The sequence below is a fragment of the Triticum aestivum genome, chromosome 6B (assembly GCF_018294505.1).
Source record: "Triticum aestivum cultivar Chinese Spring chromosome 6B, IWGSC CS RefSeq v2.1, whole genome shotgun sequence".
Classification (NCBI taxonomy): Eukaryota; Viridiplantae; Streptophyta; class Magnoliopsida; order Poales; family Poaceae; genus Triticum; species Triticum aestivum.
This window is the reverse complement of record NC_057810.1, coordinates 492,694,632-492,714,449: the sequence shown is the minus strand read 5'-3', so window position 1 is coordinate 492,714,449 and position 19,818 is coordinate 492,694,632. Positions and strand designations below refer to the sequence as shown.

At 44.0% G+C, this 19,818-nt stretch overlaps 1 protein-coding gene across 1 annotated transcript; it reads left to right on the top strand.

Annotated features, from left to right (window-relative positions):
• Window positions 1-3,048: 3,048 nt before the first annotated feature.
• LOC123137641 (lysophospholipid acyltransferase 1) lies at window positions 3,049-10,956 on the top strand. The gene is made up of 8 exons (XM_044557462.1): window positions 3,049-3,443; window positions 6,100-6,155; window positions 6,614-6,837; window positions 6,914-7,310; window positions 8,019-8,104; window positions 8,515-8,578; window positions 8,676-8,788; window positions 10,561-10,956. Exons 1-8 carry the CDS (start codon window positions 3,142-3,144, stop codon window positions 10,699-10,701), a joined length of 1,383 nt encoding a protein of 460 aa, XP_044413397.1. The 5' UTR covers window positions 3,049-3,141; the 3' UTR covers window positions 10,702-10,956.
• Window positions 10,957-19,818: the final 8,862 nt, after the last annotated feature.

Here is a 19,818-nt window from a genome sequence, read left to right as displayed (position 1 = left end):
GGTAGCTAGTCCTGGGCAAAAAGATGATTGTTTTTAGTCTTTGTTTATCAGGAGTTTCTGTGTGTGGGTCCATTTGACCCAAAGGTAGTTAGGTTGTCGCTTTTTTGTGTGAGTTTGGGTTGTGTAAGGAGATATTGTGTTTTCGTGGTTTCTTCCTATGGAATGGAACAGGGGGTGAGCCTCTTCTCATCGATTTTTTTTGTCTCATCTTCCTGTTGGCCAAACTAGGCCCTCTTATGAGTGTGAGAAAATAGGCACAGTAGGACGAGTGGCTCCACGGGAGAGTAAAATCCGTTGAGTTTATGACAAACAAATTTGATACTCCCTTCGGTTGGGTATATAAGTCGGGTACAATTTTTCAGGTTTTCTATTTGACTAATAAAACATTGTAGTGTGTCGTACAAAAATATACTTAGAAACTTCATACAACGACAAATTTAAAGATATATATATTTTGGGACACGACACAAATGTTTAGGTAGTCACATTCAAGGCCTAAAAACACGTACCCAACTTATAAACCCAACTAGAGGGTGTAGTGGCAGTCGTTATGGTAGGGAGAGTTGGAATGTTTGGTGCACTATGAGAGCTAATGATCTGGGTTGTCCTAGGTCATAACAGTAGTTGCCAAAAATTATCACAAGATAACGTGGTAGCAGTTGTTTGGTTGACACTGAGCCCCATAACGAAATTCGAGGGGGTATTCTTCTGCGAAATACCTAGATCTATTGTAACATTTCATCGAAGGTAGAAAGCACCCCAAACATAACGAAAATTACCGAATAACCACTATCGCTGGCAGAATGAGTCGTGACGCGTCGTTGTCGCTTCTTCCATACCAGAGCTAGCCCGACCTTTTCAAAGACAACAAGAAAGTCTTTGTGCACGTGTGTCATGCCCCTAAGGACCAACGCCCTAGAGCCATAGTCATCATCGTTGAGCCCTTAAATTGATCTAAAACGCTGGACACCAGACTTTGTTGTTGCGCATGCACGACAAGAAACCCTAACCTTGCTGCCCAAATGAGAAGGCATGATCTACGTCAGAGCTCCAAGGCACGGGGATTCTTGTCCCAATCACCAGCCGACAGAGTGATAGGTATAGGAGAGGAGAATCCACGGGCTGGCTGGCGGAGCTTAAAGGGGAGGAGAACTTTCCCCTAGCCACCTTTGCGTCACGGGAGGGAGTGTTAACGGTGGGCTAGTAGAGGAGGATTAGGTTCATAATTTTGAACCCGTAAGATTTTGCTCATTGGTGTAGCATTTTGGGGGTTGTTGGTGTTGATGTTTTTCTGGTTTTCTTTTATATGTCAAGTTATGGTAACTTACCTTATTTTTCCCTTTGGTGTCATTTGGCGTCGATACGTTGACGGTGTGATCGGTCATGGCAAGGAGATTTTGAATGCTTGGTGCACCATGAGAGCCAATGATCTTGGTTAACCTACGTCATAATAGTAGCTGTTGAGCTTATTTTTGGGTGGCAGGGGTTGCTTGTGTTGATATCCCATTAGTTTTTTGTTAGACCAAGTTATGGCATCTCATCATTTTTCCCTCCAGTGACATTTTGGCCCCACAAGGCTTTCATATTGTGATCGGTCATGGCAATGAGATTTTGAATGCTTGGCGTACCATGAGAACCAAGGGTCTAGGCTGTCTTGGGTTGTAATAGTAATTGAGTTCCATTTGGTGGGCGGGAAGTGGAGTTTCTCATGCTGACACTTCTTTAGTTTTCTTCCTTAGGTCAAGTTACGGCAGCTAATATCTTTTTTCAATCGGCGCCATTTTGGTATCGATCGTAAGGCTTTGATAGTGTGACCGGTCATGGCAAGAAGATTTTGAATACTTGGTGCACCATGAGAGCCAAGGATCTATGTTGTCCTACGTCGCAGTAGTAGCCGAGTTCCATTTTTCTGGGGACTGGGGGTGCTTGTGTTGAAGTTTCTTTAGTTCCATTTTGAAGTGGATTACATGATACAAATTTGACAACGCTTGACCATTGGAATAACATGGACAAGGATGGTATAGCTCATGTCCATACATTGTTATCGAATGGAAAGCAAGATAAATAATGTACTCATTCCAACATTTTTTAAAGGAGGATACACCCTCATTTCAATACCATTGTTGTACATACTTATTGACTAACTACCGATTTTCGCTTGCCCCGCAAAAAGAACAAAAGAAAAGAAAAACACTGAATCCCACTTGAGCATAATTTCATGAGTTCGTTATTATGACATGAACAAGGAACCCTTGAATGTGATGTGCCGTTTGAAGATTAAATAAAAGGCACACAAAGCATATAAAATTCTACCTAAAGTACTGAAATTACGAGGCACTGCAGAGAAGCATCTCTTGAAATGTACGTGTGCATATACGACATGCTTACACCGTAATTGCCACCCAAAGCTCAATCAAACAAAGATATGCTTGGGATTACAATGAGTTCAATCAATTATTCTATGATAAAGGCCTAAAGTTGAAATAGTCAAGTGTAATGCCCATGACTTGGTATATTGCTTCAAATCATATACTACCTCCGTTTCTCAATATAAAACGTTCTGACAGTTGAAATACTCCCTCGGTTCCTAAATATAAGTCATTGTAGAGATTTCACTATGGACCACATATGTATGTATATAGATGCATTTTAAGTGTAGATTCATTTATTTTGCTCCTTATGTGGTCCATAGTAAAAGCTTTTCAAAGACTTATATTTAGAATCAGAGGGAGTATTTAGGAACATAGGAAGTAGTGACTACTACTCAATTTAAAAAACGTTTTTATATTATGGGACAGAGTGAATAGTACTGAGTTTGCTCATCACCTTTATAAAAAAAAAGTTTGATTATCACCGGCGTACGCCACTACCACAATGATTTGCCGATATCGCTCGTATCTATCCAATTCTTCTCACTTCGACGTTACCCAACAGCCGCAAGTTTCCCGTTGCTTCGGACCGCCAATTCAAGAAAGCAAAGGGTGTTCTGTAGGAAGATACCTTCCCAAGGTTTCCACGCCATCACACACACACACATATACACGCGGCTCGCGAGCTCGCTTCAGAAAAAACCAAATCCTCTATTCCTGCATCGCCCGCATCTGTTCGCCCCCCTCTGCGGCGGCGGTGGCGGTGGCGACGATGGGGCTCGAGATGGAGCCGATGGCGGCGGCGATCGGCGTCTCGGTGCCCGTGCTCCGCTTCCTGCTCTGCTTCGCGGCCACCATACCCACGGGCCTCCTCTGGCGCGCCGTGCCGAGCGCCACGGGGCGGCACCTCTACGCGGGGCTCAGCGGCGCCGCGCTCTCCTACCTGTCCTTCGGGGCCACCTCCAACCTCCTCTTCGTTGGGCCCATGGCGCTCGGTTACCTCGCCATGCTCCTCTGCCGTCGCCGAGCTGGCCTCGTCACCTTCCTCGGCGCATTCGGCTTCCTCATCGCATGGTGAAACCTTCCTTCCATCCTTGTCTACATGGGTCGTATACCGTTTCGGGTGAATCATGAATATTGGTTCATGGTTTTTCACGCCTTCATTTTGGGTAGAACAGGGCAGGAAATGTACAGCTAACAGCAGCTTGTTCGACTAGGAAACCGGAGGAATTGTAAGCGGATCTGCAGATGTAGCCGAGCCAGAGCGTTGGGCCATCACAGGGTTAAACAGTAGTTTATTCTATTGGAAACCCACAGGAATCGTAAGTGGGCGGCATGGAGCTTTTGATGCTTCTGATGTGGTTGGAACCGCGTCATGGACGATTTCATGTTGGAGCTGATTGAAATGATTTTCAACTTTTCTCTGGCTAGCCATGTGGTGCTATTTATGATTAATAGTTTGAAGGCGAGAATGAGTTTCTCAGGATGAATTTTCTTCCATGCCTGCAAAATTTTGGACGTCTGATCTCGTAAAGATTGCAATGAATACATATAATGTTGAGATTTTACCCAAGTACCTTAGCAGCTCCTATTGGAGAATTTACTGGTTGTGTGCTCATGAAGCATTAGGGCACCCCTTGTTACTCATGTGAATCAGTTTTTTCTTCTCTTGAAAGATTAAGTCTGTTTTGGCGGTACTATGATGCGATTATGATCTGTCACACCGAGGGGTTGAATTAATATGACCTATGTTTATTTGGAAGGAAATTAAGGGAAGGAAGAAAATATTTCCCATCCAAATATTCCTGACAAAGACTCCATCCGGATAATGGATGCTGTTTGGTTCACTTAGAAGTTATTTATTCTAGCTGGAGTCATCCAAACCCACATAATTTTTCATCAACTTAATTAATATTCAGGCATACCGTTTCTGAAGATGGTTATTCCATAAACAAACACACAGGCTTGACACTTTGATGTTTTATTCACCTTGAGAACTTATAGTTGAGTATTTAAAACTGACTCAATGAAGTATGAATGCAGGCATTGCCGTATTCCTGTTCCATTATCATTGACATTGATGTTCTGTTCCATAAGGCTCTGACTGAAATTTACTGTAAATAGAAAGGTGCAGCTATTCTTTTATTTCCTAGTTATAAGTGTGAATCAGTGACAATGAATGTTGAGTGATAATTCTAGTTACGTTCTTTTCAATATTGATGCCTCCTCACCATCCTCTTCAGCTTCGTTCTCTCGTATGGTGCAGTTAATTTTTGTGTTCACTACCTAGAAGTTTAAATTAGCAGCCACAATTGTCTGGGTAGTCATTCTAATTTGGTTCCTGTTTCATTCCCTACTGAAACAAACAAGTTACGGATTATATCAATTTGCCGATCTTTCACATGGAGTAAAGTATCCACTTTGTCTACATAGCCTGTGTCGGACCAGTCACCCATATAGATTATCTAGATCCAAAATCATGACCTTTAAAATACGCTAATCACACACTCATTCTTTCCATTTGTAGAAACTCTTTATTTGGCAACTGTTGTATACCATCGAGACAAGATAAAAATAACAAGCACTTAACAATAGGTCTAGTTCAATGGGCAGCCAATGCGTTAGCGAACTTTGTTCACTTAGCTGTTGAAGATAATGGCGTGTCTGTTTAATTCTTTAAATGTGTAATTGATTAAAAAAAATTTAAAATCCATGGATGCAATCCTGTCTTTCATTCATAATGTTGCAATGTAATATTAATATAGATGAAAGGAGTTTCTTGTGTATTCTGAACATAAGATGTTTCCCACCTGCTAGCACTAGCAACGTCATTCTGCTAGATCAAATGATGCTAATGCCAGCAGGCTTCCTTGGGGACATGTCAATCTCTTTATCGGTTTATCCCACACCATAAGCTAGTTTTAGAGCACTATAGGAAATCCATCAAAAGCACACTAAGAAGAAAGCTCATTCGAAAAAAGGGCATGCACTACTGAGAAGATTAGCCGCAAAGCACCAACTTCTCGACATGATCAACGCCTGTCTCCTTGTTGGTTCTGCTACAATACCAACTGTGGCACTAATATTTTTGGTTGTTGCAGTCACTTCCTGTTTCATCTGTGGTATCCTAAGGCTGTTCTCTTCTCCGAATTTCTGCTCTTTAACGAATGGCTATGACTCCTGGTCTCCCCTACGTGATTTTTTTCTAGCCTTTTCCCTTTTTACACGAACATAGGTATTAGCCAACTTACTCTGAGCACTATTCGTTTTAATGTTTAAGCTAGCTTTGACACGTAGTCTACTTGCATAAAGGATAAAATGGTTATATATTGTCGGCTAGTTCTTTGCTTTTCAATATTGTGTTTGCTACTGTTTCCTTTTTGGCCCCATAAGAAGGGTTCCCTTCTATTCCATATGCAAAATTTTGAAGTGGAACGAACCAGCTACCTAAGTTGGAGATCCAAGAAGTAAATTATTTTTAGCCATGGACAGGGGTGCGTGGGAGATCCATGTGCCAGAACCATGACTTGGTTTCGATATCTTATGGGTTTCAACTCTAGTCTACCCCGACTTGTTATTTTAGGCCAATTTGTTATGATGAATAAGCTGGCGAACAATTTGGTGCTGAATTTTTGCAATTATACACTGTGAATGTATTTAAGTTTACCCTCATACTACATACAAATTAACACATTCGGAGTTACTTACACATTTTCTTCTTGTTGTATAGTCATGTCTACTACATGAGTGGGGACGCGTGGAAGGACGGAGGCATCGACGCAACTGGTATTGTATAATGTTTTATTGTTGCTTGTACTTATTTAAAGTTAAACTAGTGTTCACCATGCAATTTTTGAGTGCGTTTCTGACTTACATATATGGAACATATTCAAACTATAAGATATATTTTAAGAATTTTGAACCCCTAATATTATCTCATGTCATTTTACCATTTTTTCTTGTGTGGTCCTTCCTTGTAGCTAACAGTGTTCTCTCGGGATATTTTTTAGTAGCCAAAATGATGCCTTTTACCGAGGGTCAGGTGTAGTGTCCCTCTTATAAATCTAACAGTAGTGAAATAATTGGACATAGGTTATATGCAGGGAGTAACATAATCGAGTGTATGCAGGTACAAAATAAACCTTGCAGGCCAAACCTCAGCTCTTGTTGTCAACCCACTGCGAATAACATCAAGCAATGTTCCTATGCCTTCTCAGAATTCCTTTTTTTTGGTTGCAATGCAGGTGCTTTGATGGTTTTAACGTTGAAAGTCATTTCATGCTCAATGAACTACAGTGATGGTCTCTTGAAGGAAGAAGAGGGTCTACGTGATGCTCAGAAGAAGTATCGCTTGGCTAAGTTGCCTTCTCTAGTCGAATATTTTGGTTACTGCCTCTGCTGTGGCAGCCACTTTGCTGGACCAGTATATGAGATGAAAGATTATCTTGAATGGACTGAAAGGAAAGGAGTAAGTAGCCTTTGTCTACTTTGGGTAGGTTTATGCCATGTTTTGCTTCATCCTGATTTTGTATGATCTTCAACAGTTATGGGCCAGCTCAACTCCTTCACCATTATTACCTACTCTGCGTGCTCTAGTTCAGGCTGGAATATGCATGGGGTTATATTTGTATCTGTCACCTATGTTTCCGCTTTCACGATTTAGTGAACCTCTATATTATGAATGGGGTTTCTGGCACCGGCTCTTCTTTCAATACATGTCAGGATTTACTGCTCGTTGGAAATACTACTTTATATGGTCAGTCTCAGAAGCTGCAATTATTATATCTGGCCTGGGTTTCACTGGTTGGTCTGATTCTTCTCCCCCAAAAGCCAAATGGGATCGTGCTATAAATGTTGATATTCTGGGCGTCGAGTTAGCTGGAAGTGCAGCTCAACTGCCACTTAAGTGGAATATTCAAGTGAGCACATGGCTAAGATACTGTAAGTTCTATATCTTGATATTCCAGTAGACCATCATTGTTATTAACTTGCTTTGTTGGATGATATAATGCTTTTTCATCAAATTTTGGTGTTCTATGTATAAACTAGAAAACACAATATGGAAGCAGGTTGAGGGTCCTTTATGCATCACATAGCATCTATTTTGCTTACCAGTTACCACTATTAATATCTGTGCAATCTAAGACTTGGAGAACAAGGAAGCACTATCTTTAATTCTGTATTTATTAATTTCTCTAAAAGGTTCAGTATTTTTCTGTGTCTCTACTATGAAAAATTAGTTGATAGTACATAATGCGAGATTTTGGGGGTCTGTAAATTGATTTTGTTGACCACTTGATGATTCTTTGGAACCTTTTGGTTGCCACTTTTTGTAGTGTGGATGAGAGAAGCATGTATGCCTGTAATTCATGATCTTTAGCTGATTTCAAGAATCTGTACATGTACATTATGCACTCGTGTATTAGTAGTAATTTGTCTCATCATTGACTCCTTGAGAAATGATCATCTGCTTGAAGTTTACCTTTGCGCTAAGTATGGTATGCACCAAGCAGTTTGTTTTCGTGCAAATGCCATAATTGGAGCGATCAGCGATGCACTTTGGTTATACCTATATAATGTATTGAATGCCACACATTCAAGCAGTGCTGTTATCAGTTGCATGAGCCATTGCTCCACTATTTTTTTCAGATGTGTATGAGAGGTTAATTCAGAAAGGGAAGAAGCCTGGTTTCCTTCAGTTGTTGGGTACACAGACAGTCAGTGCTATCTGGCATGTGAGTTTTTTTTCCCCCTCTCCACCTTCTTTATCATTAATAGTTCCTGTTCACCATATATCGGACTTGTCATGTAGCAGAGCGTCCTGAAATTTGTTGGACAAACAGTAGCTAAATGAAACTAGAATGCTCTAGTGGGAATTTAGAACTGCTATTGTCCTGGTAGTGGAACCTTAGTACCTGCCTTTCAGAATGGAGGCACTATGGGTCATTGCAAACTCGCATTTTCTACATGATAATAACTGGCTTCATTTGTGACATATTAATAACCTTTTTCCTCAGCAAGCTGTTGCTTGTGATGATTGATACTTAGCCAGTCCAGCAAGCTGTGGCTTGTGATGGTTGATACTTGGTCAAATTTCATATTACATGGTTTTTGTCCATTGGTCTGATTTTTTACCGTTCTACAGGGACTGTATCCAGGATATATGTTTTTCTTTGTTCAGTCGGCGTTGATGATAAATGGTTCAAAAGGTAGCTCAATCCCTCCCTTTCCTGACATTTCTGAGGTGTACTTCATTGAAAGCTGTGTGAGCTTGTAATTCTGATTTGGCTTCCTTTTTTGATGCAGTCATATACAGATGGCAACAAGCTGTGAGCAATTCAGGCCTCCGCACTATCCTGTCCTTACTAAATTGTGCATACACCATGATGGTGCTTAACTACTCATGCATTGGCTTCCAGGTTAGTTTCATGCCCCTGAATCTGGCTATACTTTACCCTGTAGAAACTGAAAACACAGTCTGATCAGTTCGCTTGTCTATTGACCAATAATCTGTGCACCTAAATTTCTCCTTTTGTTTTATTAATTTCTTACCTTTGATGATTATTATGCATATACGGTTTTGCAAGTATCATTTAGGTTTCACTTAACCAGAATGATATTAATCAAACTGTAGCAAAGCCAGGTTGCTTCACATACTTAGTTTAGACAACTTAGATCTGCAAGTGTTTTAGTTTCTTAGCAAAGTTTCCATTTGGATCATAATGTGCCACCAGAATACCTGAAGATTCTAAAATGATAGAAATATTTATTTTCGCATTACAAGCGCTCAGTTTGCTGAATTGCCATTGAACAAACGTACTTTGGTTGTTCGCCAGTGCACAGACACAACCTCTTGCCAATATGCCATCGCTGTTACCCTTCTGTTAATGTTAGTGTGCTTCTGTTAAATCTCAAATATCCGAAATATCTGTCACTATTTATCTGAATCCCAAAACTTCCCACACACACCTGTTTCTTCTTGTTTCTCTCCCCCATGGACGCACCAGTAGAGGAGATGATGGCAGGGCAGCTTCCGTCAGGCCTTCACCTGCTCCTCCCGACGAGTCCACCAGCGACCATTCTGGTGTTTACCCTGACTCCTCTCCCCGCCCCCTCCCAAATTACATAAAACCTAGAGGGGAGACCGTGGATAACTGCAAGACCTCGGTGACAGCTCCCTTCGCCGTGATCCCATACGCAACAGGCAAGGAGGACAACTTGGTGGCGGCGGGCACCCCTTGTGGCCCTTACAGAGAGAGCCAGCGACAATGACAGCCAGCGATGAGGTTAACATGGGTCCATGGTCCCTGGATGCAATTAGGATACTGAAAGCGAGGTAGAAGAGGAGCGAGCGAGGCAACGATGGTGTTGTACTTGCCCCAGCAGCTGTCAGCGAGGAAGGTGCCAAGGAGGGGGACATTGAAGGTGGTTCTGTTCTAGGTGTCGGCAAGCAGTGGTGCCGTGGAGCATGGTTCCGAGCTAGACCACCAGATTCAGTTCGAGTCCAGAAAAGGCGATGCTCTCCAGCAAACTCCAAACCTGCAGTCAGTCGCTGATATGAATGGTGTCTTTACTAGATGCTAGATGGAGAGGAATCAATGGATGGGTCGTTGTTGGTTAATCGTGTAGAACGATTGCAGGGCCTGTCCAAATGAACCGTTCTCATCATCATCACAGCAGTTGAGGACGAAGATTATAATGGTTTGTCTGATTCGAGTTTGGCCATCTCCTGACATTTCCAGCTCCGTGAGCTAAAACTAGCAGCGAGCAAGTCAATCACCGAAGCTTGCATCTATCCACATCTATAACTAGTAGTGTCTATTACTAATCTAGCTCACCTTACAACTTACATGCCTATATACTTTGTTTCCTTAAATCGTTATGGCATATTGGCAATAAATTGTGCTTGTGTGATGGCAAATAAGCAAAGCACGTTTGTTCAATGGCAATTTTCAATGGCAATTCAGCAAGCCGAGCGCGAGTATTGAGCACTAGAGGTACTAGAGCATTACTAGTACGATTAATGTCTTTTGTGGAGGAAGGAAGACGTGGGTTAAATACCTAACATTCTTTTGTTCCTCCACAGTAGCTTTGAACCTACTCTAGTATGTGGAACTTATGCCTTTCTCAATCATCTTCCACATAAAACATACTAATATTTACAATGTTCTATGTTTTTGTTTTCCTCAAGGTACTGAGCTTCCAGGAGACCTTAGCATCCTACAAGAGTGTGTATTATGTCGGCACAATCGTTCCTATTCTATGCGTCTTGCTGGGCTATGTCATCAAGCCCGCGAGACCTGTGAAGCCGAAGGCTCGCAAGGCAGAATGAGGAACAGAGCGAATTGATCTTTACATAGATGAGTTACGAAGCTTCAATGATGATTATGTCAAGATAGTTTTCAGTTTACTTCCATCTTTGTGAAACAATATCAAAATTTAGCAAAAAGGATAATGTGGTGGCTCCATTGTAATTGACCAATCATTAAAAACCTGTTGTTTCGTCGGGCTGATCACCCATTTGTTTTACCACACATGCAACACATGATTCTTGGCCCTAAGCTGTATGTTATTCATTTACCTTTTCTGCCTGGCTCTATTCAAACTGATGTGTATTTCCGCACCTTCCTATTGGCTCCGTATGGAGGTGTGAACGCTGTTGCTGGTTCATAGTCGTGTTGCATCGTGCCGAGTCGGTAGCAGCTGGAGCTCCTAGAACAAACATTCGTCTTTTGACTACTGCAGCACTCGCTTTGAACGCAGTTTTGGTGCGATGGCGGCTGAAGCTGAGGCCGAGATCACCAGAAAGACAGACCTTGGTCATAGACAACGAATGAGTGCTCCGGTCATATAAATGGTGCTATAGCGGCGTGAACCAATGGGTGCTCCGGTCCGGTCCAAGTCCGGCTTGCTGATTGATTGATATGCAGTGGCGGTGGTTCTGGCGCTGTTGGCCTCATGTTTGTCCAATTGTAATTGTGCCGGGGCCACGGCAAGTGCATGCATGCATGGCCTGAAAGTGCCCGCTTGGTGCTCTGCTCTTCTGACGCGACCACTAGAGGGCGGGCAGCGTAGTGTGCTGTACAATGCTATGCAGGAAAAGGGTCAGTGATGCGACGTAGCGTGGCGTTGATCAGGTCGTGGCCACGACTGCTGGCTGCCCTGGTCGGGTTCCAGTTGCAATCATGGTGATGATCTGATCCCGCACGTGGATCCTCTGACTTTGCAATCCCTGCCATACCCTGCCTTTGAGTCACTGACAGGTGGGCCCCATACTTTGTGGGACCCGTGTGTCAGTGACTCAAAGGTAGGCTTGGCCACGGCAGGGGATCCTCGTCCGTTCTGGTGCGACATCACGAGCGGCGCATGCTTCGCAGTCGATAATGCTTCATCTCCCCTTTCCTATAGCACACCAGAGAAACAGCCGCTTCTTTAAAAAAAATGCATGAATTTTGCTGCAGAAAGAGGTGGTTTTAGCTGCTACCACGTTCAATGGAACTTTTTTCCTTGTAGCTAATATATGTAAATATATTCTGTCTCGAAGACATGGAAGACAGAGCGCAGCCCATCTTGCCCTTCAATAGCTTTGGTCGCGCTACTGTTGCGTTACGCCCATGAATTCAAAGTCCGCGGCCCCGGTTGAGCACCTTGAAGAAAGCCTCTTCCGCGCATGTCAAAACCAGCATTGCTCTCGTCTGCTTGCTGTTGCGCCACGAGCCGTCCCGCGCACGCGCTCGCTTGTGTAGCAGGAGCCGTCTTCCACTCGGGCACCCGTTGCAGCGTGGCCTGGGCATGGGACATACCACCTGCGATCGGCCTTGCTGGTGACCCCGGAGACTAGCTTGGACGTGCAGAGCGCACGCCGGTACGCAGGACAGTTTCATACTACTACTAGTAATCAATCGGCCGCCGTGGCCTGTCGGGCGGACGACACGAGGCTACGAGAGGGGTGTATAGCGGGCAGCCCGAGCTTCGCAGCGTGCGTGCGTGCCTATAAACCTTGCCGACAAAAAAAGAGTCACTATATGCGCGCGTGCTACGGAGGAGTCGCTGCCAATTTCAGTTTGTCATCAGTCGGCAGTCAGTTCACTGTGGGTTGTGCGTGCGTCTACCAGCTTTAACTAGCTAGGGGCAACGCTAGCTACATGCCATGCATATGCCAAATGCCAGAGCCCAGAGCGTTTGTTGCCCGACTGCCAGCAGCGGTCCCGTAAAACGAGTCAAATCCATCACGCGCGCGCACTCGCGCCGCGCTGTGCAGCGGAGCCCCATGCGAGTACGTCAGGTGGCGTCGACGACGGCGGCCCCGTTCGTTTGGCGACTGTTCGAGATGGAACCCGCCATGCCCCGCGTGGACGTGCAGAGGACTCGCCAATTCTTGCGCCGCATCCGTTGCACTTGCGCTGATCGGGTCCCCCGGCCTGCCCCTGTTGCACCGGACGTCGGGTTACGAGCCGGCACGCTTGCATTCGGATGCGCTTTCCGTGGTCGAGGCTCCTCCCCTCGCCTGTTTTGGCCTCGCGCGCCGTTCAGGGGTCAGTAGCGTATACAGTATGCATGCATGGACGGCATATGCTTCGCCCTAAAAAAAATATGGAAGACATGCCTTTCAGATGCAGCCTTCGTTGGCACATCAGAATGCATGTACCTGGCCACCAGCAGCCTGCACGCAACATTTTCACGGATCAATACGACCATACCTGCCTTGGCCCTCAGCAAAAATGAAATCCATTTCCCACGAGGTCCATCTCGCGATATTCACACACACATTGCCACGTGGATACAATAAAGAGCATGCCGGCGGGAACGGCCCACTTGCTGAACGAAAAGGAAGTGCAAACCTGCACGGCCGTCCGTTGCCGGCTTTACCTGACGACTACGAGCTTAGTCCGTCTCGGATAACGAAAGAGAAATGCATGGACGGCTGGACGCAAGCACGGCCGGAAAGAGCCGTATTCTAAGCTCATATTCATGATGCATTCGTATTGTCAAACATTCGGTAAATGAACCGATTTGCATGCTGTTTATTCTTCATGGAAAAGAGCGTTTTTCTTTAAATGGCAGGCTGATTTACAGTAAATAATAAGCCTGACGACGCACAGACTAAAAGGATAGAAATCAAAAAGGACTAAAACATTGTTAGAGGGTCCGGGATTGCTCTACAAGAACTGACTAACACAAGTGGTTTGCCGGCTGTAACATTGCTTAAAGAAACGTCACATCTGAGGGTCAACTAATGCTCGTCGGTTGACATATAGCATCAGGAGTTTACCATAAAACAGTTACATGCCTGCCTCTACATCTGGTTGACATACATGGGGTAACGTTTTTTTGTTCTCTTTCCCGGCTAGCAACAAATTAAAGCTATGTTGGGAATCCTATCAAATTCTGCCTCTACATACAAACTAAAATGAGTGAAGAAACACAGTAAAACGTGCCCATATACATTCGATTTAGAAAAAAGTTAGAACATTTGATGTTTGTGAACCGAAGAAGCAGTATATATGAACAAATACTTGCGATCCAGCTATGTATGGCTAAAGGACATACACATACTCACTGGCTGTTGGGGTGCATCTATTCATGGCCCCACGTGGACATGGGCACATGCCAGCAATAGAAGTACTGAAGGTACAGTATACACAAAGACTTATGTCGCCTGCACCCAATCGTAAGGCGGGCTCTACCGAATACTTTCAATTTTTAGTCGTACCTAGTACATACATACAGCAAATACAGTATATGTTACTATAACTGCAACATGCATTAGCATAAGGCGACGCCAGACGCGCCAAAAGGGGCGTTCCTTGCATGCATACATGTCCTGTACATGTGCGTCGTCTTCATCGTACAGGCTAAAGACAGCACCATTGACATGGGAGAGAGTATCAACAGATGCATAGCTAGCCAAGAAGCAATAAGTCCATCTCTCTTGTCTCTCAAACTCAGCATCTTTACGCTGCATACTCAACCATATTTTATTACGACGTAGACATTAAGTCCGAAAACGGCAACACCTTCCAACATGTGTAAATGGTTCTTTCGGTTCTACTACTAATTGATAAACCATTGACGCAGGAACGTACTTAATAATGCCTGTATTGTTGGAACATTTGGTCACGTAGGCATGGGCCAGGCATCTAGCGGAGCATGGGTATTTATAATTTGATGAACAGTGGAATTTTTTGGACGGGTTTGAACTTGCTAATATGGTTAATTAGATGGGTATCTCCGGATGCTGCCCTAGATGCATCTTGCAAAGAGAATCCATGGCCTGATAGGCTGACGTGTGAGGACAAAGACTCTCCCCATAAACCAACAGATTCTTGATCGATGCTCTCGTTTGTAACTTATGATATGGTCACTTGCTCCTAGTACGCACAAGCATCTAGCTTGCGTACGTACTCTATATGCGTAGCTAGCTAGCTGCCCGCGTCCAACTTGCACGCACATATCGGCAAAAACCATTGGTGTTCTGTCCTGTAAGCTCATGGTTAAAGTACATATCGATCTCCAGGGCGCGAGGTGCATGGAGTGATTGGAGATGACACAAATGGTTAAAATACAGATAGATCTCTGTGTGCGTGGGGTTAGCAGTAACAGACCATCACTGTCGCCTCTACTCCACATGGAGCAATACGACCTACGAGGGCCTCCTGACACCATCGAAAACATCGTCACATCGAGATGCAGTATCAGTTGCTGGTTTGGTAAACATCGCACGCGTGCATGGCCATGTAGAGACGTCCCTGGTTTCGGCATCGCCTGCTTAATTTTCAAATCGGAGCTTGTGGTGACAGAGCCGTGTATCATTGGCAAATAGGAACCTTCCTTGCTAGATGGTTTAGACCCTGTGTTTAAGACATCCATTATTGGAAGGTCTAGTCAGTACAGTGTTATTTTTTTTTTTTTTTGCGGGTTAGTCAGTACAGTGTTAAGCTGCTGGGGCACCTATACGTTTTTTTCTCTTGACAAAAAAATAATATCACAGCTCTAACCAGTCGTGCATCATATTACATAAATGTGTTGCAAAGAATGAAGAAAAATAATTATTGTAAGGGCCAATTCTTTTGGCAACTTAAAAATAAGCCGTCTCCTTCCTAGCTTTTTCCCTAAGCCACCTCTTTTATTCATTTGGTCTTCTAAATTAATTATACGATAACTAACTTAAAAGTCTCATCAAATTTAGAGGGCAGCTTATTTTTGAGCTGGGAAGAGGCAACTTGTTTTTCAAGCCGCCCAAAAGGACTGACACTAAGTTCTTGGGGGAAGAAACCTGTGCTCCAAACTACTGAATTCAGGCTCCAGTCAGTTACTCCAAACGTTCGAACTGATGGAGAGATGTGGGCAATATATTCAACACCCCCCTTACGTCTAGACTTATTTAGTCCTTAGACATGGGATCGATGTAGGCTGCAAAACCTTTTATTAATACTGCGCGAGTAGTATCTTGAACTCAAGACCTCTTGTCTCGGATACTGTATTGAATTTATGCTCCAACCAGTTACTCCAAAAGTCTAAACTGATGAAGAGATTTGGGCAATATATTTCAGCATAAACTATGGTGATTTTGTCACCAAAGTTGTCTTGGAGATTGCCACCATTGAAGTTCTATCTGAAGCGTTGGTGTAAAAGAACTTGTGTCTGCTAGGAAGAAGGGAACATGGCACAACTCACATATATTGACATGGCTGGCATATCACTTTCCCGCCATTATTATGTGCTTTGTTTTGGACAGTGTTTTTTCCGGTTGTAAGTCTAGTGATATTCAATGTGGTACAGGATATAATTTTATATTGGTAAAACACAATATCAAACAATATAGTGAATATTCATAGATATTGCGTTGCAAGAAATATTGTAAACCTAATATTTATCAAATTATAATGTATTAGACAATCCTTAGTAAGTTTCAAGTAACGGAACTAACAATAAGCACCATTTGCAACAAAGACTAATACTGACTGCGTGTGCGGAAATAGTAAGGTTGTGCACCGTGGTCCCATCCAAATAAGATATTTAGTAACAAGGAGCCCACTTTCTTGTAAACACCACTCGCTGCGTTGGTGGTAAAATAAAAATAAAAATCTAGTACACAAGTAGATCATAAACAAGAGGTTCTTCTTCCCCTTCAGACGTCAGGCTTGTAACAAGTGATTCAACCCTAGGCAGTTGTGTTCGTTGTTCTCCCGGATGGTGTCTTGGACTAAGGGGTGGTAGCCACGTCGGCTCACGGACATGTGGGACGGCCCAGGACCCCCAGGATTATCAACCAGTAGGCCACGTTCGCCGGGCCCGGGAGCGCCAAGGTGGAATGTTTCGAAGACTTGGCACACAGTCCAAGACTTAGGGCAGTCTTCGGCACATTAATCCTGAGATGCAACCGACCTATGTGTAACCCTAGGCACCCCTGGTATTTATATAAGCCGAGGGGGTGAGAACCATAGAAGCGGACTCTCATACACACACAATCTTGTGGTACTTCAACCTGTAACTTGTACCCCCTCCAGATCAATACAATCAAAGCAGGACGTAGGATATTATTTCTTTGAGAGAGCCCGAACCTGGGTAAAATCTCGTGTCACTATTACCATCGTACCAAGGCTACCAACTTGGGATCCCTACCCGAGATATGCTGGATTTGAGTCCATCACTGGTGGCCCATGCAGGTCCCTTTGATTAGTCGAAGCAGTTTGATGGCGCACTAATACGTCTCCAACGTATCTACTTTTCCAAAAACTTTTGCTATTTGTTTGGCCTCTAATTTGCATGATTTAAATGAAACTAAACTGGAGTGTCATTGTTTTAGTAGAGCTACCATGGTGTTGTTTTTGTGAAGAAATAGAAGTGCTTGATATTGGATGGAATTTTCTAGAGATTTATTTTTGAATAAGAAAAATATTGGAGCAAAGAAGTACCAGAGAGGAGCCATCAGGGAGCCACACGGGCAGGGGGGCGGCTACCCCCAGGCCACACCATGTGTACGTGTGGGGCCCCTGGCCACTGCCTTGACTTGATTCAAATGCTATAAATTCACATCTCCTCAGAAGAGATTACAAAGAAGTTCCTCGTTTTATGATACAAAGCCGCCACTCTCCCATTCTTCGTTGGGAGCCCTAATACGGAGTCCGTTTCTAGCTCTGGAGAGAGGGGTTTGTCGCCATCATCATCACCAACCCTTCTCATGAGGCTCACATCCATTAGTGAGCAATCTTTTGTAGGCATATGTGGCAGTCGAATCTGACAGATCTTGGGTAGGGGGTCTCGATCTGGTAGCCTTGGCTAGATGGTAACATGACACAAGGGGGCACTGATGTTTACCTAGGTTTGGGCCCTCTCAAAGAGGTAAAATCCTACTTCCTACTTTGATTGTATTGATGAATGAGGTACATAGTACAAGTTGATCTACCATGAGATCGTGTATGAATGAGTTGGCCTCTATGGCCTACACCCCTTGGCTCATGTAAACACCCGGGGTACCTAGGGTTACACATACATCAGTTACATCTAAAGGTAAACATGCCGAAGATTGCATTCGTGCCTTGGAGTATGCAACAAGTCTTTAGAAGGTTACATATTGATTCCTTTGGGGGCCTGACAAATGTGGCCCACCAATTGGTTATTTTGGGAACCCCTGGCCCGGCCCACGTCCTCTGGGAGCTGGCGTGTTTAGTGTTGGGAAACGTAGCATGCAATTTAAAAAAAATCCTACACTCATGCAAGATCTATCTAGGAGATGCATAGCAATGACAGGGGGAGAGTGTGTCCACGCACCCTCGTAGACCGAAAGCGGAAGCGTTTGTTAACGTGGTTGATGTAGTCAAACTTTTTCTCGTTCCGACCGATCAAGTATCAAACGTACGGTACCTCCGAGTTCTACACACGTTCAACTCGATGACGTCCCTCAAACTCTTGATCCAGCAAAGTGTCGAGGAAGAGTTGCGTCAGCACGACGGCATGGTGACGGTGATGGTGAAGTGATCCACGCAGGGCTTCGCCTAAGCATTACGTGAATATGACCGGAGGCGTAAACTATGGAGGGGGGCACCACACACGGCTAGGAATCAATATTGTGTGTTTTAGGCGCCCCCCCCTTCATATATATAGGTGGGAGGGAGAGGGGGTGCCCAAGTAGGAGGAATCCTACTTGGGTCCCTAATCCTATTCGGCCCCCCTTACCATAATTCCTGAAGGGGGAAGGAAGGAGGAGGGGGAGAGAAGGAAGGGGGAGGCCGAATCCCTCCCCTTCCTTTCTCTCTTCTCCTCTTTCCTCCCCCCTCTATTTCTGCCTACATGGGGCGCACCAGCCCCTTAAGGGCTGGTCTGTATGACTCTTGGAACGTTAAGCCCATGTAGTTGCCGAGGGGATGCGCGGAATCCCTTCCGGTGACCCGATACGTACCTAGTACCCCTGGAACACTTCTGGTGTCCGAATACTATCGTCATCTATATAAATCTTTACCTCTCGACCATTTCAACACTCCTCGTCATGTCCGTGATCTCATCCGGGACTCCTAACAACATTCGGTCACCAAATCACATAACTCATATAATACAAATCGTTATCGAATGTTAAGCATGCGGACCCTATGGGTTCGAGAACTATGTAGACATGACCGAGACACCTCTTCGGTCAATAACCAAAAGCGGAACCTGGATGCTCATATTGGCTCCCACATATTCTACGAAGATCTTTATCGGTCGAACCGTTATGATAACATACGTTATTCCCTTTGTCATCGGTATGTTACTTGCCCAAGATTCGATCGTCGGTATATTCATACCTAGTTCAATCTCGTTACTGCAAGACTCTTTACTCGTTCCGTAATGCATCATCCTGCAACTAACTCATTAGTCAGTTTGCTTGCAAGGCTTCTTATGATGTGCATTACCGAGAGGGCCCAGAGACACCTCTCCGATACTCGGAGTGACAAATCCTAATCTCGATCTATGCCAACCCAAAAAACACCTTCGGAGATACCCTTAGAGCATCTTTATAATCACCCAGTTATGCCCAGTTATGTTGTGACGTTTGATAGCACACAAGGTATTCCTCCGGTATCCGTGAGTTGCATAATCTCATAGTCGAAGGAATATGTATTTGACATGAAGAAAGCAATAGCAACAAAACTGAACGATCATTGTGCTAAGCTAACGAATGGGTCTTGTCCATCACATCATTCTCCTAATGATGTGATCCCGTTCATCAAATGACAACACATGTCTATGGTTAGGAAACTTAACCATCTTTGATTAACGAGCTAGTCAAGTAGAGGCATACTAGGGACAGGGTGTTTTGTCTATGTATCCACACATGTATCAAGTTTCCGGTTAATAGAATTCTAGCATGAATAATAGACATTTATCATGATATAAGGAAATATAAAATAACAACTTTATTATTGCCTCTAGGGCATATTTCCTTAAGTCTTCCACTTGCACTAGAGTC